The sequence below is a fragment of the Mytilus californianus genome, unplaced genomic scaffold (genome assembly GCF_021869535.1).
Source record: "Mytilus californianus isolate M0D057914Y unplaced genomic scaffold, xbMytCali1.0.p SCAF_3, whole genome shotgun sequence".
NCBI classification, from domain to species: domain Eukaryota; kingdom Metazoa; phylum Mollusca; class Bivalvia; order Mytilida; family Mytilidae; genus Mytilus; species Mytilus californianus.
In genome coordinates, this window is record NW_026262679.1 from 17,387,661 (window position 1) to 17,415,308 (window position 27,648).

Sequence of the window (27,648 nt, forward strand, 5' to 3'; positions counted from 1 at the left end):
TTGGTTCAAACATTTTTTCTTCAGACAACGAAATTAAATGCAGTTCGAGTTTTTTAAACTGTGCAAATTTGGTAACTGGGTAACAAGTTTTAAGAATTTGTGGTTTAACTTTGGCTGCAGTGATTTTTGGTTTAATATTGGCCCCGTACCTTAATCAAAAGCAGAAGACTTTTGTTAAGTTTACATAAATTACCAATAAATTCATTGAAATTGTAGAAAATGACTTTATAAGGACAATGAAAAATCAGCTACAAAGTAACAACACTTGGTCAGCACCTCAAAAGAAACATTCATACCATGTTTGGTTTCACTCAATTAAACGGTTTTCTAGAAAAAGACATTTGTATATATTTCCCATATGGTCCTTTGTTAAGTCCCCCGTTGGCAGCCATTTTGTTTGATGAATTTGCTACAAAGTAACAACACTTGGTCAGCACCTCATACGAAACATTCATGCTATGTTTGGTTTCATTCCATTCAGTGGTTCTCTAAAAGAAGACATTTGTATGTATTGTCCATAGGGTCCTATGTTAAACGAAGTCCCCCGCTGGCGGCCATCTTGGATGATGGATCAGCTACAAAGTAACAACACTTGGTCAGCACCTCATAAGGAACATTCATGCCATGTTTGGTTTCATTCCATTTAGTGGTTCGCTAGAAGAAGTTCAAAATGAAAAAAGTTAACGACGACGACGGACGACGGACGATGAGAAAAGCTCACCTGGACCGAAGGGCCAGGTGAGCTAATAATAGTCTGAAAAAAATAACCCAGTTTGATATTTTATCTTCGGATTGACAATTCTAGATGTCTCCCGGAAATGCGTTTAATGTCTCACTTAAATGAAATTATTATTAATCAAAATATTAGACTAACATAAGTTTAACCTATGCTTGACATTAAGATACACTTTGAGTGGTGGATTATGACTCACAATGGGCATACTACTACGGTCTCTAAAACACCGCAAAGGACAACAAGGGAGTGTAATAAGAGCACAAAGGACATACAATTGTTTTCATAATGGGGGAAAAGTCACTATATGCGAAAAATATATTTATTTCTATTAAATGCGTGCGTTAAATCGGTAAGTTGAAGATTTACAAAAACGAGATCAAAAATCGGTAAGGATATGCATAAAATTACGGCACTTCAAAGATTATCAATTATCGACGATTTTATTATACATATATATTGCAAAATATTGTAAAACATGAACATATAAATAAAGGCTGTACATTAAACAGAAAAAAATAAAGTAAACATTGTTTGTACAATTTTCACAAATAAAAACTATTGAATATAAATGAGGCGAAATTCTTCACAATTAATCATCAGTGTTTAAGAGCATTTTTTAAAAGCAAGAAAACTATTTGGAATAAAAATTTCAAACGTATGCAAAATACACATGTTTTTTTTAATATAGATCACACAAGCGTTGATCAAACACATCGTCTATTCAACCAGATTATATTCTAATACAAGTTTGAACCTCCTTATATTAGTCTATTGAAGTAAAAAAGGAGGGGAAATAAAAAACACTTTATAAGAAAGTTTATAATGAGTGAATTCTTTCATAGAAACATTCAAAGCCATAGATTCATGATGTGACACTCTCGTTACAAGATTCGTTAAGTAAGAAAATTTCAGTTCATACTTTGAATTTGCCCAGAATAAAATTCGATAAAACAAAGTGAATACGGATCATAAAATTCTTCCGACACCACTATTCAAAGACATTTTTTGCGTCTTGTGAAACATTTTCTTCATAGCGATATAAATTTGAAAAAAACATAGTTTTATTGCGTAAGTGAGAAAAAAAAAAATTTTTATCAAAAAAAAATTAAAGCAATATAAAATTGTTTGTTTAACGGCCATTGACAAATATTTCAGACATATTCAGAACGACTTCTAGGTCCAAATAACAAACATATTAGTTGTTTTAACTGACAAGCACAAAAGTAAATTATAATTTTAATTATTTATACAATATTCACAGCGTAAATAGATTCGGGAAGGGGTCAGCTGTAGCCCGCCTCCGGGTGCGGGATTTTCTCGCTGCCTTGAAGACCCAATTGTGGCCTTGGGCTTTTTTCTGCTCTTTGTTCGGATTTTTGTCTCTTTGACATATTCCCCATTTCCATTCTCAATTCTATCATTGACGTATACCCAACATCTTATTTTATTCATAAAATAAAACAAACCTCTTTTTTTTTTCTTTTGTGCTACATTGCGCTCCTTTGTGCACAAAGGAGGCCCTTTCCGGTGTTTTTAGAGACATAAAACGGAAGAAGACTGTTTTACTATTTTCCGACTTATATAATATTTGTGAAGTCGTTGATTAAAACATAAAAGGTTACATTTACATAGTATACAATTCCAAACTTATCAGTTATTACATAGCTTGAAGTTGCTACACATACTTAACACAATACCATACATATTATACTACATACAATTAGTATTTGAAACAAACAGCATTTAGTTTTATTCTTTCAAAAAGAGAATCGTCCAGAACCTTTTACATCTACAAGTAAATTAAGTTTGTAAAGCTTAAAATCGTGATGAAGTTGATTTCGAACATAAATCACCAAATTTATAGTGTATTTGTATTGCGAAATATCAATTTGAAAAATACTTTAAAAACAACAATTGATTTAAAACTACTAAAACTGTATGTACGTTGAAGTTTGAAATCTAAAATCTCCATGATCCTTTGTAAGAGGTATATAATGTTAAACATCGAGGAAACAATCTGAAAAAAGTCAAGAGGTATATTATGTTAAACATCGAGGAAACAATCTGAAAAAAGTCAAGAGGTATATTATGTTAAACATCGAGGAAACAATCTGAAAAAAGTCATTTTAGGAATAAATAATTTTTGAAAATTGATTTTTATTTCAATGTAACCATTCATATAACAAATGACTAATCATGATCGAGAAACTGATTTAAAATTAATATGACAAAAAATACGAATAAGCATTTTTAATAGTGTTTTTATTAAAAGCTTAACCCTATACAGACATAATGAATATAATACGGGTATGTGGTGCATGAATGATTTATTTACATCCATGTGTCCGATATTATACCTCACGATCTTTACAGTGTTAACCATCTATAAACTACTGATGATGCGAATAACAACTACACAAAAGAAACATTCCGATATTTTTTCCTTGTATGCGGTCTATTTGAATGGAATTTCACATTGTATTATTGTTTTGAAGGAAAGAATCGTTCGTATCATATATACGAACAACTATTTCAATTTGTGATCGGAATAAAGTAAAGGTCGACAATCGTTTACCTACTTGATATATACGTCTGGTGTTTCTAATTGGTGACTCTCTCCATCAATGTTGAACCTTAGATTCATTTCACGCTGGCTAGGATCATTGTTTTCCGTGGCTCTCAGACGTACGGATTTTATTCTATTGTAATTCACAAAATGTTTGACCGAATCCAGCTACAAAAAGATAAAATGAAAGAAAACAACAAAAAAGTGGGAAACGACGGCAAACATTTATTTTTGGAAAATATAAGTAATGATAATAAAAAATCGAATAGCATAACCATACAAAATGTGAACACTGACAAAACATTTATTTTCTATATAAACAAAAAAGGATAACTGGGTAAACAACAGCAGCCTTCAAAGTCACATCCAGCAAAATTGTTTAACTGCTCTCACCATAGTATGTTCGTTGAGCATTTTTAACATATTTTTTTATAAATAAAAAGACAAAAGACTGACTGAAGTCTTTTTATTATATTATAAATGTTAACAAACACCTTTTAAGACTTTCGAATTTAAAAAGGTTAGTCAGAAAGAATTCCAAACAGCGAAATGACAACATAACGACAAGAATATCTACTGAGCTTTATAAACCAGATTGACGAGTGCTTCTAACAAAGTTCATAAAGGCCTAATACTGGTGCTTTAGCTGAATCACATTTCTAAATATGAAGACTTATGTTTAATTTTATTTCAAAAAGATAATGTTTTCATGTAAATATAAAAACAAATCATGAAAAAATCTACATAAAAAGCATTTACCCGATGGCCTTATTTCTTATTTTTTTATTATAAATATCCGATCAAAGTGGACTTCACTAGATTGACTTGGAATACGTGTACTTTTACAAGGTCTTTCACTCTTTAACAAATCAAGAGAATACTGCTAAATCTAAATGCGTATTTGTAGTGTTTATATTGTAAAACTCAAAATTTTGTCTTATCAGGTTTTAACATTATTATACAATTTATTATTTATATATATATATATATATCACATGCAGATATTTTGTTAGCTCTACGATATCATCAAACTGCTGGACATATTTGTTGAGTTTTGTTGATTGATTTTTCCACACTCAGTCGGTATTCCAATGGGTATTAGTTGTTCACCACTTCTGTTGATTGGTTTTTGTACTCATATGAAGCAGAATTCATACATAATCTTCTCGAAGACAAAAAGAAAAAACATCTTGCAAAGTTCTATAATTCAACTTTCAGACATCGTGATGATGTCCTGTCACTTAATAACCCACATTTCAATGAGTGCTTACATTTCATACATGTATATCCCAGTGAACTTGATATAAAGGATACTACCGAAACTAGACGATCCGATTCATATCTTGATTTGTTCCTAGATATTGACTCAGATGGACGACTTCAAACTAGAATCTATGACAAACGTGATGATTTCAACTTTCCAATTGACAACTTCCCATTTTGCATTTTTCATAACAGTAAAATACCCTTTGCTCCGTCGTCCATTTTTTCAATATTTCAATTTATACGTTATGCTCGTGCATATTCACACTATACGGACTTCGTCAACATGGATGTGCTCCTTACACAAAAACTGGTCCTACAGAGTTATGAGGAAGAACGACTGAAATTGACACTTCATAAGTTTTCGATCACCAGTACGAATTAGTTGACCAATACGATATGTCTGTGTCTCAACTCATTAAAGACATGTTTTCACGGTCTTAGATTATAAGATACCTGTAAATTAGTATAATATGTAATTTTATCGCTTGTGTCCTACATGTATTCCCGACTGTGATATTTTCTTTGCATGGTGGGTGATGCATGCATAACAGGAGAGGCTTTCCATATCGACGCACCCTTTCTAGTTCCTTGAGCTTCATATGATTCACTAATATTTGTTTATGACCTTAATTTGTCTCTTCTAAATTGATTTATGAGATTTGAACATCGAACTATTTTCGCCTTAAATAACAATGTGTCTTCATTGGATTGAAAATAATTAGATACATAACCAACTTAAAACTAATAGACTTCTTGAATACTTTCACATCTAAAATATAAAGGTCTCTGTGAGCCCTTGGAGGATGGGAGTCAGAGCGCAAGTCACATTGTTTGTTTACGATAATATTTTGCTTCGTGTATTAGATTTTAAGATTTATTGAGAGTTTGATATATAAATGGTCACTTATGTAGTATATATATATATACATGTAATTACTCAAAGTAATAATATACATGTATACGTTACTGGAACAAAAAATAAGGAAAAAACCTTGATGAATGTTGTACTAAAATCAAAAACAAGCTGATCACATAATGTCTCAACTTTTTCATTACGTTACGTTGAAGTCGTGAGTAGTTGAACTGCAGAAAATACAATGAATCATTCCTAATGCACCGAGAAATCAAATAAAATTCGGACAAATATAGGACAATGTTAAACGGAATATGTATAGACAAGCTTCCAAACATAATACTTGCATCTATGAAAGATTTTTGAGCTCTTAATAACAACTATCAAAGATTTCAAAACATGAATCATACGAACACCAATGGATGAGCTAAGATGTTCCGGCAAGATCAGTAGTAACACCCGTAGATAGTCATGTAAAATTTGAAAATTTACCAATCAGAATAAACAATTGACTTCCCTCGATATGAACGAAATGTGAAAATTGATTAATGCCAAACGTTTTACACGGAAAGCCTTTAGTTACTGCATCAACGAAAGCTATGGATTCGTTAGTAATCGTGGGATACCAATTTTCGTTGATTTCGTGGGTATAGGACAACCAAGAATTTAAATGCTCAACGAAAAATAAATGTTCTATATGCTGGTTTGCAGAGTTTGCTAAACCCATGAAGTCAAATATCCATGAAAATACATTGTTTCCTCAATACATAAAAATGGGTACCTACGAAAATAAATGAATCCACAGTATTATTGAAAAGACTAAAATGACAAGAAAAAATAGGAAAGAAAGTAGATGACTATTGATTTGAAATGCATGACTAAAAATATGATTACTGGCACTAATATGATAAATAAGAAAGGCATAGCTATTGGATTTATATTGAATCTCTAGAAAAGAAAGTATAATGTAAGCTTGTTACTGAAACATAGGTAACGCTTATCTCATTTTGATATTCCTTTGTGTGATCATTAATTTCCTATTTAAATGTATTTGATAGTCCCATGAATACCATTACGTTTCTGATACATTTTCCAAATTCTATGATAACTTACATGCTCCTCCGTAAGTCGGTACAGATTGACAAAATGCTTAGCCAGAGCCCATCTCCCACACATAGTATATTCTAACATAAAAAACTGGTCTTTTTTTGCTGGCTGTTTATCATATGGCCGGTCTTTAAAATCTACGTCGCCTGTTCCACCTATTACATTTGTTATTCTTTTCGTCTCTGTAACTGTAAAAAATAAATTATGCATGCAATATTCCGAAATAGTTTACATTTGAATAAACTAGATATCATTGAGATGGGAGCAGTCTCTGTGGGCCCGCTGTGAATAATGTGTAAATTTGTATCTTTATCATTGGACATGGGGTTGTCAACTGAAACCAAAGTTTTTGACCTTGACCTTTGACCTAGGAAGTTGTACATAAATTAAGACGGACGGACGGATGGACAGACTGATCACTATAGGGCGTCCGCCATTCGGCGGGGCCCTAATTAATCTGAAAAATTTGAGAAAACTGGTGAAGGAGAAGGATTGTTTTTGAACTTATTTGTCCATGCAAGTTTACCACCAGGTTTTTGGTTGGGTTCGTGTTGCTCAGTCTTAAGTTTTATATGTTGTTATTTGTGTACTATCGTTTATCTGTCCGTCGTTTTTGTTTTTTGCAATGACATTGTTAGTTTGTTTTCGATTTATTAGATATAAGAAGATGTGGTATGAGTGCCAATGAGACAACTCTCCATCCAAGTCACAATTTGTTTTAAGTAAACCATTACAGGTCAAAGTACTTCAACATGGTATCCCTTTGGTATCTTTCAGCTCTCTTTCATAAATGAGAATGAGAGCGATTTCATGATGAATGTACGATAGATAGAACCTAAAAGTCACGTGTTACTCTCATATTGTATTTCACATTTAATGTTATCTGATATTGTATTTCACATTTAATGTTATCTGATACTGTATTTCACATTTAATGTTATCTGATATTGTATATCACATTTAATGTTATCTGAAATTGTATTTCACATTCAATGTTATCTGATATTGTATATCACATTTAATGTTATCTGATATTGTATTTCACATTTAATGTTATCTGATATTGTATATCACATTTAATGTTATCTGATATTGTATTTCACATTTAATATTATCTGATATTGTATATCACATTTAATGTTATCTGATATTGTATTTCACATTTAATGTTATCTGATATTGTATTTCACATTTAATGTTATCTGATATTGTATTTCACATTTAATGTTATAAGTTATTTAAGCTACCAAAATCAAATAATAACTAACCTTGCAAATTAGCCTTTTCCTCTTCAGTTGTACTACCCGACTCTCTATTTTCTCTGAAAATATTAAAACTAACAAGTATTGCACAACATATTAATTCTCAGTTATTTCCTTTTCTAGAATCAACACGGCTTACCTTGGTGGATGAAATAGTGTAAATTTGTACAATTTGTTCCTTAAGTTTAAATCTTTGAGTTTTGATGCCGCATTTTGTTTTTATTTTTTTATTTTCTTGTGTGTGTATGCGTAGATTTAAGTAAAATTTGAACTTTTTACTATTTCAAATAAAATATGGTTGAAATGAGTGCTTTTCTCTGAGCTACAAATTGTCAGATCACAGTAATTGTGTGTTTATTTAACAATGACTTTATTGGAAAGCATAAAAGGAAATCAATGTCTTCATTTGCTGAATACATTTAGTCTTTGCTCATACAGCATTTATGTCATTTATTTGATTTTAAACTGTATTTTGTAATGTTACTCTACAATGTATTTCAAGTTTTAACTTACAAATATTCGTATGTTATTTCCATTTCCACCTCTCTGAGTGGCTTTATAAAAACGTTCCTGAATGGCACATCTACAATGGTAATAAACAGAATAACAAGACAAAGAAAACGAAATAAGAACAATGCTAAAAAAAATTATAACAATATTTATCAAATAAAAAAAAACAAGAATGTGTCCATAGCACACGGATGCCGCACTCGCACTATCATTTTCTAATGTTCAGTGGACCATGAAATTGCGGTCAAAACTTTAATTTGGCATTAACATTAGAAAGAGCATATCATAGGGAACATGTGTACTAAGTTTCAAGTTTTTTGGACTTCAACTTCATCAAAAACTACCTTGACCAAAACTTTAACCTGAAAAACTTTTACCTGAAGCGGGACAGACGGACGGACGGATGAACGAACGAACGAACGGACGCAGAGACCAAAAACATAATGCCCCTCTACTATCGTAGTTGGGGCATAAAAATTATTGACAATAATGATATTAATCAAATAAAGTCTTTTAAATGTAAAAGCGACAAATATTTTGTTGCATACTATGTAAGTCATGATCATTCTTAGTAAGATCAATTGATTTCTACTTCGGTGCCTCATAAGAAAATAAACTTAGTTTTTAAAATAAGACAGAAAATAGTTAACATGGTTAAGTAGGAAAGTATCTTGCTGCAACTTCATTGCTGAATTCGAGCTTTATTTAACAAACAACTATATATTACCAAAACATAATGACGATCAACAACTGTAAATCTGACCAGCCGTTGGTTAACGGTAATACACGTACATTGTAACGTTGCAGCATGGTTATGTGAATAGGTATATATACCCAAATAATTACATTAGATGCATGTTTCATTATAATACGTTATTCCGATTGGCTAACTGCAATCTCGCGTTATTTCTTAAACAACTTCATTACAAAATGAAATTTATCATTCACGATGACACGAGGTCCCACAATAAAGTGCACAGGTATATCAAATAAAAACTAGAAAAAAATCGTGTGTTCATGATCCTAGCTAAAAAATGTAATTATAAGTATTGAATGCTTCTTTTTGTAACTTCATAGGGTTGTAAAAGCGTTGACTGTGCGCTTCATACAAAATGTACTTCGGTCAACACTTTTACACCCCAATGAAGTTACAAAAAGAAGCATTCAATTCTTAAGTAATCGAAAGTAGGCAAACATTTCAGGTGTTAATGAAGGCGGTAATGTAGACCTCTCCTTAGACAAACCAATGTTGTTAACGTGAATAAGACTATCTAAAAAGTTATGGGGTAATTTCTAACTAATAATGACTAGCTATTATAAGATGAAGTCCCAACACGTATAAAGGCAGTGAAAATATTAAAAATAATCATATATAAATAGTGTAATGAAGAAAATAAAAATGTTAAAATAAATTGAACAATACAAGTTAAAATATCTTAAGTAAGAGTGGTGTATTACAATATCAAAACCAGGTAATTTGGCACCACTACACGTATTATTTTAAAAACAAATACATTCATTAGGTTTTATTTTAAATATCTGACAGCATTTAGGATTGTTGTGCTATCAATTTATTTATCTTCATGCAGATTTACTTAAATAAATGATGACTTACATATATAACGGAATGTTCCCATCCATCGATAGTTAACATCAGTATCATACATCAGATCGGCGTACATAACATAACCAAAACATATGATTCCATATCCTATCAGTTTGTTGTTATTGAACCCACCAATTGTGTTATAGTGGTCTGTTCTACCTAAAATAAAAAATGTATAGTTATAATGCAGTCCCTGTCGCGTGTTAATATAAATAGTAATAAAAGGAGCTGTTCTAACTTAAGCTTTAAAAGAAATGACCTTTATGTAATATTGTCATTTAGACTCATTAGATTATATATAAAAAGAAGATGTAGTATGATTGCTAATGAGACAACTCTGCACAAGAGACCAAATGCAAAGAAATTAACAACTATAGGTCACCGTACGGCCTTCAACAATGAGCAAAGCCCATACTGCATAGTCAGCTATAAAAGGCCCCGAAATGACAAATGTAAAACAATTCAACCGAGAAAACTAACGGCCTAATTTATGTACAAAAAAATGAACGAAAAACAAATACTAGTATGTTACACAACAACAAACGACAACCACTGAATTACAGGCTTCTGACTTGGGACAGGTTCATACAGAATGTGGCGGGGTTACACTCGTTTGAAGGCGCCAACCCTCTCCCTAACCTGGTATAACAGTACAACATAAGAACAAACTATAAAAATCAGTTGAAAAAGGCTTAACTCATCAGATGAATACAAATAGAAATACATCTAACAAAAAACTAGAGGCTCTCAAGAGCCTATGTCGCTCACCTGTATTTACTGATGCTTTGGAAATTATGTAAAATAAGGTTAAAATCATAATTAATAGTATTAGATATCAGATATTATAATGATATCTAAGATAATAACAAAAAATTGTAAAATTACTAACTCAGGGGCAGCAACCCAACAATGGGTTGTCGGATTCGTCTGAAAATTTCAGGGCAGATAAATCTAAATCTGATGAACATTTTTGCCACCTGTCAGATTTGCTCTAAATGCTTTAGTTTCAAAGATATAAACCAAAAACTGCATTTTACCCCTATGTTCTATTTTTAACCAAGTCGGCCATGATGGTTGGAAGGCGGGGTCATCGGACAAATTTTTAAAACTATATACCCTAATAATGATTATGGCCAAGTATGGTCAAATTTGTCTCAGTAGTTTCAGAGAAGAAGATTTTTGTAAAAGATTACAAAAATTTGTTAAAATTTTACTATGAGGGGCAATAACTCCTAAAGGGGTCGACTGACAATTTTGGTCATGACGACTTATTTGTAGATCTTACTTTGCTGAACATTATTGCAGCTTACAGTTTATCTCTATCTATAATAATATTTAAGATAATAACCAAAAACTGCAAAATTTCCTTAAAATTACCAATTCAGGGGCAGCAACCCAACAACAGGTTGTCAGATTTGTCTGAAAATTTAAGGGCAGATAAATCTTGATCTGATAATCAGTTTTACCCTATGTCAGATTTACTCTAAATGCTTTGGTTTCAGAGATATAAGCCAAAATCTACATTTCACCCCTATGTTCAATTTTTAGCCATGGCCGCCATCTTGGTTGGTTGGCGGGGTCATCGGACACATTTTTTAAACTAGATACCCTAATGATGATTGTGGCCAAGTTTGGTAAAATTTGGCCCAGTGGTTTCAGAGGAGAAGATTTTTGTAAAAAGCTAACGACGACGACGACGACGACGACGACGACGACGACGACGACGACGACGGACGCAAAGTGATGAGAAAAGCTCACTTGGCCCTTCAGGCCAGGTGAGCTAAAAAGAGTGGACGTGGACAAATGCTTATACATCCCCCACAACAAAAAAGACACTAAGTACAGATCTGAGAGTACTGTAGTTGACATTTATAAAACAAAATGCATCCCTATTTCCTAGCAAATTATTTTAGGTCTAAACCTATCGTTAAAATGTCGATAAGAAAAGATGCATGCTTGAAATTGTAGAAGTTTTTTTATCATCTCAATACATATCTCAAGAACCAGTGTTATCCCTCTAAAACATACTTGTCAACGACACTTTATGGTTCATTGAATTTGAGGTGAGACATTGAACTCTTAATCAATTTAATTTATTGAATGCACTTTAACTTTCCCAGATGAATCTTTTAAACAGCTCATGTTGTACTCTGACTGCTAATGACGTCTTTACACTAAATCCATTGAATGCTGGATGTGTACCGATTGATATTTTAGTCTTAGATGCATGATTGTTTTATTAGTTGTTATTGGCTTTGAACAAGCTGTCAGTAACTGCGAGTACTCTCAGATCTGTAATGAGTGTCCTTTTGTTGTGAGGATGTATAAGTACCCCGCCACGTCCACTCTGTGTTTTTGTTAGATGTATTTCTGCTTTGTATCGATACTATTAGTTAAGCCCTTTTTCAACTGATTTTTATAGTTTGATCTTATGTTGTACCGTTACACCACTTTCCCAGGTTAGGGGGAGGGTTGGCGCGCCTTCAAACTTGTTTAAGCCCGCCATATTCTATATGTGCCTGTCCCAAGTCAGGAGCCTGTAATTGAGTGGTGGTTGTTGTTTTTTGCTGTTTATCATATTTGTTTTTCGTTTATTGTTTTGTATAGTGTGTTCTTGTGTTGTGCTGTTGCACCACTGTCCTAGGTTAGGAGGAGGGCTTGGTGCCATCTAACTAGTTTAACCCCGCCACATTCTGTGTGCCTGTCCCAAGTCAGGAGCCTGCAATTCAGTGGTTGTCGTTTGTTGCTGTATATCATATTTGTTTTTCTTTCATTATTTTGTGCATAAATCAGGCCGTTAGTTTTCTCGTTTGAATTGTTTTACATTTGTCATTTCGGGGCCTTTTATAGCCGACTAATATATATATGCGGTATGGGTTTTACTCGTTGTTGAAGGCCGTACGCTGACCTATAGTTGTTAATTTTCTGTCTCATTTGATCTCTTGTGGAGAATTGTCTCATTGGCATTCATACCACATCTTCTTATTCTTATATATAGGTCTCAAATACATTAGAACAGACCTCATAATTGAATCAAATATATAACAAAATATATGTGAGAATAGGATGTATATGCATTGACATCATTTTGAGAATTTGAGAAATCATTGACTACAAAAGCCAACCCTAGTCATAAAGCGTTAACAACAGTAAAAGTTACCTACTTTTGATCGATAGTTATTCCCAACAAATTCATCCTTTGACCAATTCATATGATTTTAGCTTTCTTAGTATTGGATAACTCAACGTGGATAGAAAACTTAATATAAGTAAACAAAGCATGAAATAAGAAAGTTTGATAGGAATGCTGATTCACTGTACCAATTTATACATGCATCATAATAGGTCACTTTGTATATGAGAAGAACCACGGACCTCTATTTTCTGAATATAAAAGCAAAATTAGAAAAACCTCTTATAATGTGTAGAACTGATGTCATTACATCAAATACTCCATGTGCAAGTTTAGCAAGTCCACAAGCAGACCCTGTAAAAGAATATAGTCATTAGTTAAATAAAATGTTATTCTTTTTTACACACACTCAATATTTGTCCTCTTAGATTTAACTGAATGATCATGCAAATAATAGAGATTATCAAAATTTTATATTTTCAATAATCTGGTTTATTTCAATCAAATATTTGTGTGGGTGTGTGGGTGTTGCAGCCTTTAGCTCATTGCCATATTGGGCATGGCCATAGATGGCGCTCTCAGGTGGAATCTGAATTTTGGAATTCCCGTATCGGGCACTTGTTAATTTGCTGTCGACAACAAAGCAGGTGCTGCAGAAATTAGTTAAATTATTTAAACGAAAATATGCCAAACAAAAGAAATGCCAGGGGATCGCCATCAAGGGCCATTGGAAAGAAGAGGAGGACGACCAGCAGGAAAGAAGGACAGGGAGTGCGGAACGAAGAAATCACTCAAAAGAAGGACGGAGTTGGACGGAAAAGAATGGTCAGGAAAACACAGGAGGTGGGACACGTGGAGACACAAGGACCAGAAGAAAATGCTGAAATATCATCAGGTAATGAGTCGGAGGAGTATGCACGGGCATTCCCCTCTTTTAGACACGACCCTTCACACAAACATTTTGAAATGGCAAATAATTCCATTGATTTCACTCCGACACAAGAGTCTAGCATTCATGACACAGTAGGGGAACACGTGCCTTTTAAAATTAAGGAAAAGATTTGGGAGGGAAAGTTTATAGAGCTTCATTATCTTTTGAGAACGCAAAAAGAAATGGAGGAGGTTGAAGAGGGCGATTTGAAATTAAAAAGGGGGAAAATTTGCATTGAAAAAAGATCGTCGGGTGTTTATTTGTCCATAAATGAATGGACTTCAGCATTCATAGTTTTTATGAGTGTCTACATTGAGAAATACAGGACACGGGCACAGGAATTGTTAAAACATATGCGCGATACAAGATTAGCGGCAACGAGGTCAGAAAACTGGGCCACCTATGACGAGCAATTTAGGCTAAAAATAGAAAAGAATCCAAATTTATCTTGGGGAAACATACACGGTGAATATTGGCTAATACACATCACATCTCACACAGTACAAAACAATGTGTCAGTGCAATCACAGGGTTATAGAACAAATACACAAAATCGTGGTCATTATAATCAAATGCAGCTACATTTTCAAACACTAACACGAGAACACATCAACAATCACAGGTAACTAGTGGAAGTGTAAATATGTCATGTAAATACTATAAATAATGGTAATGACTGTCCCTACTTCCCTCGTTGTAGGTTTAAACACAACATGTATGTGAAATATGCAGTGGCAAACACAGAAAGGCCCAATGTAATAACCGGGCCCAAGGAAGAAGTAACAAAAAGTATTAATTTTTATTCATTAGGAAATACTCCTGTTAAAGTATCGGTCTTGGAAAATTATTTAGAATTTTACCCACATAACAATGTAGCACATGAAATTATATCTGGTTTCAAATATGGTTTTTCATTAAAATATTTTGGCTCTAGGGAACCAAGGGAGAGTTCCAATATAAAAAGTGCATTACAGCTACCCAACATTTTTAAAGAAAAATTAATGAAGGAAGTTAAACTTGGTCGCATTGCTGCATGGTCCTTTCAGATACCCGCCTTTTCCCACACTTCAGGTATCACCAATTGGGCTAGTGCTAAAAAATGATGGGGATTTTAGACTTATTCAACATTTATCCTATCCTGAGAATAATTCAATAAATGATTTTATTGATAAAGATCATTGTTCAGTGCAGTACAGTTCAGTGGACGAAGCATGCAGCATGTTTGATTAATAGACACAAAACATTTGCCCGTTTAAGTCAGTGTGATGTAAAAGCGGCTTTTCGTTTGTTGCCAATTGCCCCGCAGGATTTTGACTTGTTAGGGATAAAATTTCAGGGTGAATATTATCTTAATAAAATGATGCCAATGGGGGCCTCAATAAGTTGTGCCCTGTGAGAAATCTGCAAAAGCTTTGCATTGGATAATACAGCAAAAAAGCGGAAATGATAATATCCTCCATTATTTAGATGATTTTCTTTTTGTCGAGTCGAGCCAAACATCAAAAGTTGGCAATACTTTGAAGATATTCCAAGAGGTATGCGACAAAATAGGTGTTCCTCTTGCTAGTGACAAGACTACTTTGCCTACTACATTACATATTTTTTGGGGTATAGAATTTGATACACAGAATTTAATCATGCGGCTTCCAAATGAAAAATTTGTCAAACTCTCACAAAAAATCAGAGATACCTTAGACGGTTCTAAAATAACTCTTAAAGATATGCAATCTCTTCTTGTGCTCCTGAATTTTGCTTGTAAGGTGGTTGCTTCAGGCCGCACCTTCTGTCGCAGACTTATAAATTCAACAATCGGGGTAAGAAAATCATATTACAAAATTCGTGTAAACAAGCAGACGAAAGCAGATTTAGAAGTTTGGTTAGACTTTTTAAAACAATACAATGGTGTCACTGTAATAACCGACAATGTATGGGTTTCAAATGAAAAATTAGAGTTGTTCACGGATAGTGCAGGGGGGTCCAAAGGTGGATATGGGATCTATTTTGCAGGTCAGTGGGCCCAAGGCATATGGCCAAAACATTGGGTTGAAACTGGAATCACCAGAGATATGACATTTTTAGAGTTGTTTCCAGTTGTAGCAGCACTTATGTCATGGGAATCATATTTTGTTAACAAAAAAGTTATTTTACATGTTGATAATCAGGCGGTTGTTCAAATCATTAATATGAAAACTAGCAAATCAAGTAGAGTTATGACTTTAGTAAGACAAGTGGTTTTAATGAACTTAAAAAACAATACGTCAGTTAAGGCAATTTATATCCCTTCAAAACAAAACCAAATTGCTGATTGTCTCTCTCGTTCTCAGTGAGGGAAGTTCAGAAGCCTAGCTCCAGAAGCAGACCAGTGGCCAACCAAAATTCCAACACGGATCTGGAACATTTAAGTCAGGTGGCGGATTATATTGTCAATCAAGGTGTGTCCAAAAATACACAAAAAACATACAATTTGGCTCTGTCAAAACTTTGTAATTTTAGATCATCTTACAAATTGAAACAGCATTGGCCAGTGCCTGTCAATGATTTGCTAAATTTTATAGCTTTTTTGTCAGTATAAGGTCTTTCTGGGGGTACCATATCATCTTATATATCAGGAGTTTCATACCATCATAAAATACAAGGCAAACAGGATACTACAAATTCTTTATAATTGGCAAGGCATTAGAAGGAATAAAAAGAATTCAAGGAGGGAAACGTAATGACATTAGAGCACCAATTACAGTGCAATTGTTAGCAGATATGATAGGTTGTTTAGATAAAGTATGTAAGAATAAATATGAAGCTGCTTTATTTTCAGCAGTTTTTTCAGTTGCCTTCTTTGGTTTGCTAATGGTAGGGGAAATCACTACTTCAAAAACTAAGTCTGTTATAAATGGCTCCTACTTAACAATTTCTGATATTTTAGTTAAGAAAAAAATCCTGGAGCTAAGAGTAAGGTGGTCAAAAACTGACCAAAAGGGAATTTCAAAGTCCGTTACTTTATTGATACCCGAGAACATAAAAAACTACTGTCCGATACGACTCATTAACGAATACTTAAAGGTACGACCTACCTGTAACAATAAAGATTTGTTTATACATTATAATGGTATGCCTTTAACTAGATACCAATTCAGCAGTATACTAGAAAAGGCTTTACATTTTCTTCATATTAGTAAAGGTCATTTTAGGTCACACAGTTTTAGAATTGGGGGACCACGGAACTAGCCAGGCAGGGGGTCTCAGAGGAGGTAATTATGAAATTAGGCAGATGGAAATCGCATGCTTATTCTCGCTATATTAGGTTGCAATTTTTCTAGTTTCAAAAGGCTAACAAGCTATAAGTTTTCACAGGTCCCAAGATTTTATGGCTTGTTGGAAGTTCCCTTGTTCATTGGGCCAATGTAGAGGCGAAGAAATATGGTAGGACCAACCTGGGACTCGAGTCCAAAGGTGTAACAACATACTGGATTGGGCAACCTGGTTTACAGATTAAAAATTTGGACTCCCTACTGGATGCAAAAAGAAAATTTTTACCTCCCTAATTTTATTATTATTCACTGTGGAGCTAATGATTTGACAGATTTAGAATTGACAAGGAAGGGTTTAATTGAACATGTAAAATGTTCTATCCTACGTTACCAGGCTGTATTTAAAAATGTTATTGTAATATGGTCTTCAATGCTACAGCGCAGATACTGGCATTTTGCACCCTTGAATGCGGGTGCAATAATCGAACAGGAGAGAAAAAGAGTGAATTCAGTGGTCAAAAACTTTGTAATAGAAAATTGGGGGAAAGCTATATTACATGAGAACATTAGGGCAAGTGAAGTGTCTTTATACAGAACAGATGGAACTCATTTATCACAAACTGGAAATCAGGTTTTCTTAAATAATATACAAGGGGGGTTGAGTCTTTCCTACGCACAACAATTTCAACTTTTCCAATGCTTCAATAATGAAATTTTTGTGCAGGTGAGAACCCAAGTCAGATTTGGTAGCTGACTTGGCCTCTCATGTGGCGGTCCAGGGAGACTGGAAGTGATTGGAGGATTATTTCACTCGGCCCTTGCTCTGGGCCTGACAAGTTCTACAATTTGCAGGTTTGGAAAATGTGGTTACTGGTAACGGTGGGGTCTACAGATGGGTAACTCTGGGATCTCCTCCACCTCATCTTATAGAGGGGATGCCTACACCTGCCAACAGGTGGGGCACTAATAACTGGAGCATTGGTAATACGAGTGTTTTCCCCGGTCACTCCCCATGGTAGGTGGTGGTGTAACTGTGTTTAACTACCAGGGGTTTTATGACACTATGTCAACATAGGTCAGCTGATAGCCATTGTGTATAGGTAATCGGTAGTCACCCTGGCGCCTCAACAAAATATTATAGAATACTCTGTAGCCAAAGTAATGCCACAAAGTAAAAATGTATATTCTAGTCATGAAATTGTAAATACAAGTTGGTGTAATAAAATGTATGTGTAATTAGAATGATTGTTTTTGTATAAGTTGTAAAAGTTATAAATGAAAAACAGAGGATGGAACCTCTACACAAATGAGTATAATTTACAGAAAGTCTGTAGTATTTTAATTTTGGTTTTTGTGAATTACGATTAACAACAGACAAAGAGAGACAACTCTAGAACAATTTTTAATCACTTTGTGATTAAAGGAAGGACTTCAACATAGTTTAGAAAATACGTCAACAACTCTTGATCGTTGTTCTTCATCTCATTGTTATTCGTTCAGTATTAATATAGGGTCTTCTTCTATGAGTATTGCAATTAACTATAAGTTTTTAAAGTCCAACATATAGCTAATACACATAGCTGTTCGTGTCTATTTCCCGAGCAATGACAAATCTTATTTCTATCTTAAGACAAAGGAAACCTTTTGTTTTTCTACCGTTGTTGCAGTAGGCGTACTCTATGATAAGGCGAAAATATATAAATGTTCAAAAATGTTTACATCGTTTAATAATACTGGTACTAACAAATATATATTTGCAATCTCCGCTATCAGTTTCAATTAGTGACGTAAAGACATTTTATTTTTTGAATTACCAAAAACTACCTTAATAACGATACTATAATCTCATAAAGAATGGCAAATTTATTTCTATTTTTCGAAGCATTAACTATTTGAACACCTCTGAGCAAATTGTTATAAATTGTCTTAGTTCTATAATGTTTTACACAATTTTGAAGATACCTTCCGTAAATAACATGGTACATATAAATAAATGGTTTGTACCATGGTATTATATGTACGGGTAATATATATTAACTAAAAGGATCTTGTGGTATTGTATATCAAATTTTCATATGATGAAGACATAATCTTTCAATCAGTTTAATTAAGTCTGGAGCTGGCATGTCAGTAACTGCCAGTAGTCCTTTGTTAATTTATGTATCATTGTCATTTTACTTACTAATAGTATCTTTTGTTATCTATTTTGACATCGGACTCGGACTTCTTTTAAACTGAGTTTTACTGTGCGTATTGCTGTGTGTTTGTTTTTTCTACATTGGCTAGAAGTATAGGGGAGGGTTGAGATCTCACAAAACATATTTAATCCCTCCGCATTTTTGCGCCTGTCCCAAGTCAGGAGCCTCTGGCCTTTGTTAGTTTTGTATGATTTTTAATTTTAGTTCATTTATATGTTTTGGAGTTTAGTATGATGTCCATTTTCACTCAACTAGTGATCATTGTTGTTCAGGGGTCAGCTGATGCCCGCCTCCGGGTGCGGGATTTTCTCGCTGTGTTGAAGACCCATTTGTGGCCTTCGTTTTCTGCTCTTTGGTCGGGTTGTTGTCTCTTTGACACATTCCCCATTTTCATTCTTAATTTTATTTAAAAGCAGGGTTACTGAATAATGAAAAGAAACACCATCCTCTTTCCTTCTTGACAGTAACATTAAAAACTTCATATAAACAAATGAAACTGTCATTCCCATACCTGTAGGTATAACGCCAATAGGGAAATCCATCGTTTTCAAAAGAGAGGAACTATTGTTGAAATCTACACCAGCTTCATGTTGCCTTTTTCTCATCAGAACATTTATTATTTCTGAATATGTTCCATCACCTCCCATTATAATTAACCTGACAAATAAATAATTCAGTGAACTCTAGTATTTAAATTGGACTGATTGAAAATTACACCAAATTTAAGGTTTCGCTTATCAGCTCAAATTAAAGAGAAAATTCCAATCAGATGAAAGTTTACAATGGATCGGTTTTATGACGAGAAATCAAAGAAAATATTTTTTTACCTCGACCCCTTCTTTTGTTCTTGCTAATAAAATGTTTTGACTTTAAACAATATGTCAAATTGCTATGATTATATTATAAATAAAATAAAATGTTACGTTTATCTCAAATTACCCGTCCACAGAATTAAAGTCGTAGTTCTCTGTTATTTCTTTAAAATGGTACGCTCTTTGTGAAACTATAAAAAAAAATTGGAAATCAGGTCATTTAAAGTGAACTGTTTCTCATTCAAAAAATATGAGAACATATGTTTTGTATAGAATCTTAACAGCTCTTAAATAAAAGCCGACTATGTCGTGCAAAGTTATACATTGTACCATAACTATATATAAGAAAGACATTTGACTGAATAGATAATTTATTCCAATACGGATAATTATTCAGAACGAATAGCGGATAATTGAAAAGAACAGATAACTTTCAAATACTACATGTATATTAATAGTGTGCCACTATTAATCCACCATTCTACCTCTGAGGAATGTCTGTGGTGGACCGAAAGGATCAGGCTGCGAATCATCATCAGGCGTTGTTAAATGTATAATTATAATTATGTTTTTGGCATTATCCCTTCTTGTTTTGTCATATTTTTCCAATCATACACAGTAAATTTGGCTTCAACTAAGAAAGTTTCATCTTTGGTTAAAAGTAATACCCTTAAGAATTCCGTAAAATTATCATGAGCCACAAAATAAGGCTAGGTTATTAATTATCCCCATAAATTGCCCTACTAGCCACAAATTTTAACATGTAAACTATACAAACCTTTCAAAGTCAATAGACCATGGCTGAGGGAGCAAGGACAACTAATTTCCATGAAATTGAGATGTGACAATGCTTATACAACTGCATACCAAACATCATTGACTTATCATAAGTGGTTTCCCTTAAACTGACCTAATCACAAACTTGAACAATAGACCATGACTGAGGGTTCATGGCCGTCAAGTTGAGACAAAACAAACTAGATCAAATTGATTAACTTTAGCATCCAGATTCTTGTGAAATTCAGTTTATATCAAGCTGTGTTATATCCTCATTATATACAGAAAAATCTTTTTTGGGCCTCTTTTTAAAAAAAGACAGTGTTTCCCTCGACCCTTGCTAAATCACACGACAATAAATTAGAGAAATATCCGGACAAAAACAATTTGCGGAATTTCCTTCCATGTATTGCTGCCTATTTTTGTAACTGAACTTGACCTCAACGTCCAAAGGCTTTGTTTCCGTCTTTTTATCATCAGTCTGTATACATTTATTTAAATCCCATGAAATTACCAAGATGATAAAATTACATCATTTATCTAAATTTTCCGTTTTTGGATCTGTAAGTTAAACATTTGACCCAATGACATTCAGGGAGCATTATAACAGATGATGGTGTTGAGGTCAATAAGTCGGTAGCCAAAGACCATTTTAGTACAGAATAGTTGCGACTGATTTTAATAAGGACTATAAAAGATCTTCCATCAAATAAACATTCCCTAAATGAAAGTACAAAAAGTAAAAAAATAGAACTCAAGATACACAGTTAAGAGGTACGAAAATGTACCATACAGTCTGTTTCAAACCAGGAGCATGTAGTCCAGTGCTACTCGTTAGTAGCAAACAGTCTTTTTTCATTTATTAAATGTTAAAAGATATATCAGGCCGCAGCTTTTATTAATCGTATTGATTAACATTATGTTAAAGAGTCCTTTTTTAAAAGCTTACTACTGTTATTACGGTGTGGGATTTGCTGATAATTGAAGGCCGTATGGTGACCTGTGGTTTTTTACACTCCTGCCAATTCGTCATCTCGTCTCTTTTTTCAATGACAATTGATGGATATGTAATATGAGATATACCGAAATCATATTGAAACTAATTCCTTTCCAAATTGTTCCCAAAAATGTTTCTTTAAACACTCGTAAAAACGTCTATGGTCTTCGTTATTTTTACCTTTTATCGAAACATGTACGTTATGAAATGTACATGTATCAATGTATCAGAGTTATAAACTTGTCATTTTGTCTTTAAGTTCTTTTTCAGGCTGTTCGGTTTTCGAAGCCTAGATTGTTTGTACGATTAACTCACCAACAACATCTGTCTGTATCCCTGCTAGCTGCAAAACTGGTACCACTTTTTCATCACAAATTTGTTTACCTTTTCCTTTTCCACCAATTGGATTGACAAACACAGCTAATTTCCGCGGTCTTTTTGTAACTACGAAAATATCAAAAAAGTGACAGAAATAACATTTTGTTTTCTGAGACCTTTTCTAGCTTATATTACAGCTGAGACTAGTATAACATATATATATCCATCTTCATGCCTCATATATCATGTACTGTGTTACAACTCTAGATTCTACTGACGAGGAAAGGTAACACTAGGCCACCGAAAGCTGAAATTTTAGTTCAGTCTAGGTGGCCGTGTGGTCTATAGCGCTGGACACTGTGCAGGCGGTGTTGTCTCGATATCCCAACAGCATCAGTAAGAATCCCGGCGAGGGAAGAACAAAAATTTGCTTCCGCAGATTTAACATTGTTGTGCTGATATTTAGAGTAATTATGTATATATATATATTATAATATATACATGTTATAGTAGTCTCAGATTACAGTCCGAATATGCATGAAATATTGGCGACTGGACGTTAAGCAAGCAAGAAACAATCAATCAATCCCTATTGCAGACTCTCGCGGGTTCTCTCTCTTGTTTTGGTTTTGGATATTCATAAAAGTCTTTTTATCATCACTATGATTGTTTATTAATGCATTTTACTGATATACCAAGACCTTTCATAATGAGGATACCAGCTTGAAGGTTGCTTTCATGAATATATTTACTATCCTTATTCATCATACGAAAAATAAACAATATATTCAAAGAAGAAAATGCGAAATTTCAGAACGTTTATGTTTTTAGCGTTTACAAATGTGTGTTAAACCAAGGATTATACCTACCTGCACTGATTTTCTTAGAAAGCGTTTCCTCAAAATCTCTTAAAACCTTATCCTCTGATGTAATATTTAAATATTCTTTCGTCAACTTGTGATTTGGAAACGGGTGATCTTGTATGTAGTGAAGTCTACATGCTTTTCCGTCACCAGATAATTTCTCCAATGATATAATATCTTCGTAAGCACGTTTATCTGGAAAACAGAAAAAAGCCTACAAATGGGTTCCTTGTATTGAAGAAAATTTGACGTCACATATTTTTATGAACATGTTTTTTCCTTGCAAAACTAAATAGACTAAGTTTCACTTCCAATATCAAGACTCAAGGTCTATTATACCGGTTTATATTATAAATATCATAAATCCATATAGGCCAAAATGTAATGTTGGTTTTCGTTTCAAATAAATATCAAGTGAGTCCTCATATTATTAACCTCAATATATATATATATGTTTGACAACAAGAAAAACATACAAGATAAAGAGATCAACGTATGTTCTTATAGCGTCACGACAAACATCGAGTCGTTGTTTCAAGCCCAACTTTGGTCCGATTAATCACAAAGACTTTAAAGATGTGTTTTTGCTGCATTTATGAGGATGACAAAAGACTAAGAAAATAGTGTGTCCTAGTATAAATCGAATAACCTTTCACTGGACTTTAATCATCAGTAGTAAAAAAAAATAACCTCAGATGAGCTCGATATTCAGAAGAATCTGAAATAGGGGACAACGTTTAGGTGGGGGTCTTGTAAAGATATCTACATAAACTAAAGGTGCTTGAGGTCTGTAAGCTTGCTCTCTATTCAATCAAAATTAAAAATTAAAATACAGATATTTGATTTCGTTATGTTCATATGAGCACGCGAGTTGCGATAGATATGTATTCTAATCAGATTGGCTCACTACTGTATCTTCATTTGTTAATCATGTTGCTTAAAAAAGAAAACATTAATGTATATATATTAAAAAGCTCCGAGAGAGTTAAAGAAATATTCATATTGGCATATACCACGAAAAAATGTACAATTTGAGGATTCTTTGTCTACCGGAAATCTTAATATATTTATAGTGATGCAGAACGACGAAAATGTCAAATCTCCTGTACAATACACTGGCAAGCAACAAACTAAAACCAATAAGTTTGTAATTATAAGAAATGTGACGGATGTGGAAGACGGACAGACATACACGTAAGAACGCATATATAAGGACGGACAAATGTATCAACACTTATACAATATGGTTTTTTTTCGAGTGGCGGTATACAAAGGTAATCTAAATGTCCAAAATATATTATTCAAATTAAAGGATATCTTAAACAAAATGTAAAAGTTAAGTACACAGCTATATAAACAAAATTAATGGTACCAACTTTACTGCACCAGATCCGCATTTCGACAATTAATATATCGTCAATGATGCTCTATTCCTATATACTTGAAAATCCCAAAATTTTATATAATCGATGAATAGTTGAGGTCCAAGTGATTATTGTCAGTGGCGGATCCAGAGGGGGGCGTAGAGGGCGTACGCCCCCCCCCCCCCCCCCCCCCTTTGCTTGCACCTTTTTTTTTTTTTTTTTTGTAAAATGATTAATCAGACTAGACTTCGTGAATTTTGCCATTTTCCGCGTATTTAATTTTTATGCGAAAATTCTTTACTTATAAAGATATGTTTCGCTCATATTTACTGTAATATATTATTGATTATGTCAAAATCATGTGATTCGCTACGGTGGAGTTGACCAGTGCGTCGAAAAAACGTCACTCAGTCATTTTGAAATTCAAATTACAGTAACACATTGCTTAGGCTGAGGATGACAAGCATGACACCTTCAAAGCGACAAAGGATTGAGCAAGAACGTATTTATTGACTTCTATTTCACAATTCCACCGAACAAAAAGCAATACTCTATTACACTTTCAGGAAAAAAACGTTCCACAGCAATATTATTTACCTACGAAAACATGTTTAACCCAACACGCCCCGGCCTATTAATAACATAGCTGAATAATGATCCCCAGTCAATAAGCTCTAGATAGATTTAAAGTCTAAGGTACGGACCATTTGATTTGAGGAGGCAGTCTGAGATGTTTGAGAGAAAAAATTCTGACCCTGATTTTTGCCTTAAACAAAAATTCTGGCCGTATCTGGATTGAAAACAATAATCTTGTCCACTTTTTTGCTATTAGAAACAAAAATTTCCAACAGAATTATTTAGCATTAAATGAACATGATGAATAAAAAAAACAGGCGTAATTTTTTTTGGGCCGGGGGTTTGCATGTAAATCCCATATCTGACCGGAATGTCTGTTTCGTCGAACTGATAAAATGAATACTTTTTCAAGGCCCGACTGCAACCTGTCTGCTGGGTGTGGCCTTTATGTCTCCATAGCTTTGAATCCATCCAATCATTTTATAATAGACAATTAATGGGGAGAATACGGCATCAAAAATGTCCAACCCTTACACTTAACTATAAAATATACATGCCTAACGTCAGGAACCGTTAAAAAAGTGCATTTTACACTTATTTTATGTTTTTTAGCCAAAAAAAGGTCCAAAAAAATTTTCGCCTTGCTCCACTCGGCGATTTTTACATACTTCGCCCCCCTTTCCAAAATCCTGGATCCGCCCCTGATTGTTTATGTAAATGAGATTGAAGTGACGTATACGTATTGATAAAGGACAAATTTATGTATAAATATAATTATCTCTTATTTTAAGAAAATATATATAATTTATATAATAGAAAGGATAATCGACAACAAAAACACAATGAAGATCATACATGTGAGGTGGATGGCTTCTGAACATCCAATGTAATGTACATGTATTACTTAACTACTTCCATATATATATACTTAAGTTGGTGATGTTTATAAATAGATATAGTGTATATGTGATGGTCTGGGTATGAGGTACTTCAATTCAGTATGTTTTTTTTTTATTTTTTCAGCTATTGTTCTCTGTTCTTTATAGATTTTCCCACTTATTCTGTATTCTTTATATTTAAGCACCATATTATTCTCTATTCTTTATTTTTGTTTTGCCTATTTTTCTTAATTTTTTTCTTAATTTTTTTTTTTTTTTTTTTTTTTGCCGATTTTTCCGTAGTATTGACCCGTTATTCTCTATTATGTAAACCCTCGAGTGTAAACCCCATCCATACCTTCATATGTGTGTGTGGTACAATAATATAACACTTTTTAATAACTTACAAAATTCGAGAAGATATCAGCGACTCTTATTACGTGTACTATGTTTTAGGTTAACATTATCTTTTTACAATCAGATTTAGCCCATTTTATTATGTCATCTTTGTATGCCTTGTGCATATTTACATACCCTTATTACTAGACAATGCTACTATTATACTGTTCGTCGCGTCCCATTCGAATTATGTGTATCGTTAGAATACGACACCCCTTTTCTTCTCCAATACAATCTAACCCGTGCTGTTTATGTAACAACGGCGAATTGTCAAATTTAATCATCTTTACAAGGGCTATATATATATACTCTAGGAAATCTACACATCATACTTTGCATTAAATAACATTTACTTTTACTGCCTTGAATATTCGTTTGCCCTAAACAAAAATATCTGATTTTATGGTGATTAAAGTACTTGAGTTTATTACCAAATGAAATTTGAATATTAGAGGAAGTAAGGTACATCGGGAGTAATTTCTTCACTTATATATAAACATATAAGTCAGGAATCTGATTACAGTAGTTGTCGTCTGTTTATGTAGTTCATAGTCGTGTTTCTCGTTTCTCGTTTTTATATAGATTAGACCGTTGGTTTTTCCGTTTGAAAGGTTTTACACTAGTAATTATTTTGGGGCCCTTTATAGCTTGCTGTTCGGTGTGAGCCAATGCTCCGTGTTGAAGGCCGTACCTTGACCTATAATGGTTTACTTTTATAAATTGTAACTTGGATGGAGAGTTGTCTCAGACATTGGCACTCATACCACATCTTCCTATATCTATAAATATATATACATGATATACATACATTTGTATCGAAATGAATATAATTTTCTATATCTATAGATCATATATGCATTAGCTGTGGGCTACACAAATATTATTGTTGATCATCTGTTCAAAACCGTATCATGTAAGCTATACTTTTAATCTATAAATAGCCACTTACAGAAAAAAATATGTATGAATCTTATCTGTGTTTGATGGCTATACTTACATTCTTCCTTTCCTGTGAAATACACAATGCCTGATTCTCCTATTTGTATTTCGGTTGAAGCACCAGATATTTGAACGTTAAAATCCATGACACCTTTTGAAGCGCAACAAACAAATATTTCTGATAATTTTGATTTGTTTACATCGATATGTTAAGTATGACTAACGGTTAAAAAGAACGATAACTGTACTAAATAAATGACAAAAATGTACTATATTATAATAAGGTGAAGTATATTATCATTAAGAAGCACA

At 33.4% G+C, this 27,648-nt stretch overlaps 1 protein-coding gene across 3 annotated transcripts; it reads right to left on the reverse strand.

Moving 5' to 3' along the window:
- Positions 1 to 1,157: 1,157 nt before the first annotated feature.
- LOC127734029 (ceramide kinase 1-like) lies at positions 1,158 to 27,585 on the reverse strand. Of its 3 annotated transcripts, none has more exons than XM_052243584.1 (12): positions 27,395 to 27,584; positions 23,187 to 23,375; positions 22,315 to 22,443; positions 20,353 to 20,416; positions 19,925 to 20,070; positions 13,319 to 13,393; positions 9,916 to 10,065; positions 8,304 to 8,373; positions 7,797 to 7,849; positions 6,535 to 6,716; positions 3,316 to 3,470; positions 1,158 to 2,753 (listed from the first exon to the last, which is right to left on the reverse strand). In XM_052243584.1, exons 1-12 carry the CDS (start codon positions 27,480 to 27,482, stop codon positions 2,696 to 2,698), a joined length of 1,359 nt encoding a protein of 452 aa, XP_052099544.1. In that variant the 5' UTR covers positions 27,483 to 27,584; the 3' UTR covers positions 1,158 to 2,695. The 3 variants fall into 3 exon arrangements, with proteins under 3 accessions (XP_052099544.1, XP_052099545.1, XP_052099546.1); XM_052243585.1 differs by lacking the exon at positions 1,158 to 2,753 and adding an exon at positions 2,766 to 2,800 and having other exon boundaries at positions 27,395 to 27,585; XM_052243586.1 differs by lacking the exon at positions 1,158 to 2,753 and adding an exon at positions 2,813 to 2,847 and having other exon boundaries at positions 27,395 to 27,585.
- Between the last annotated feature and the right edge of the window lie 63 nt (positions 27,586 to 27,648).

Excerpts from the sequence above, each read along its gene's own strand:
- LOC127734029 (XM_052243584.1), bottom strand. The coding sequence starts at position 27,482 with ATGGATTTTAACGTTCAAATATCTGGTGCTTCAACCGAAATACAAATA. Across the intron at positions 23,376-27,394 it reads TTTCACAGGAAAGGAAGAAT|ATAAACGTGCTTACGAAGAT; the intron begins GTAAGTATAGCC and ends TCTGTTTTCCAG. Across the intron at positions 10,066-13,318 it reads AGTTCTACACATTATAAGAG|GTAGAACAGACCACTATAAC; the intron begins GTTTTTCTAATT and ends TTTTTATTTTAG.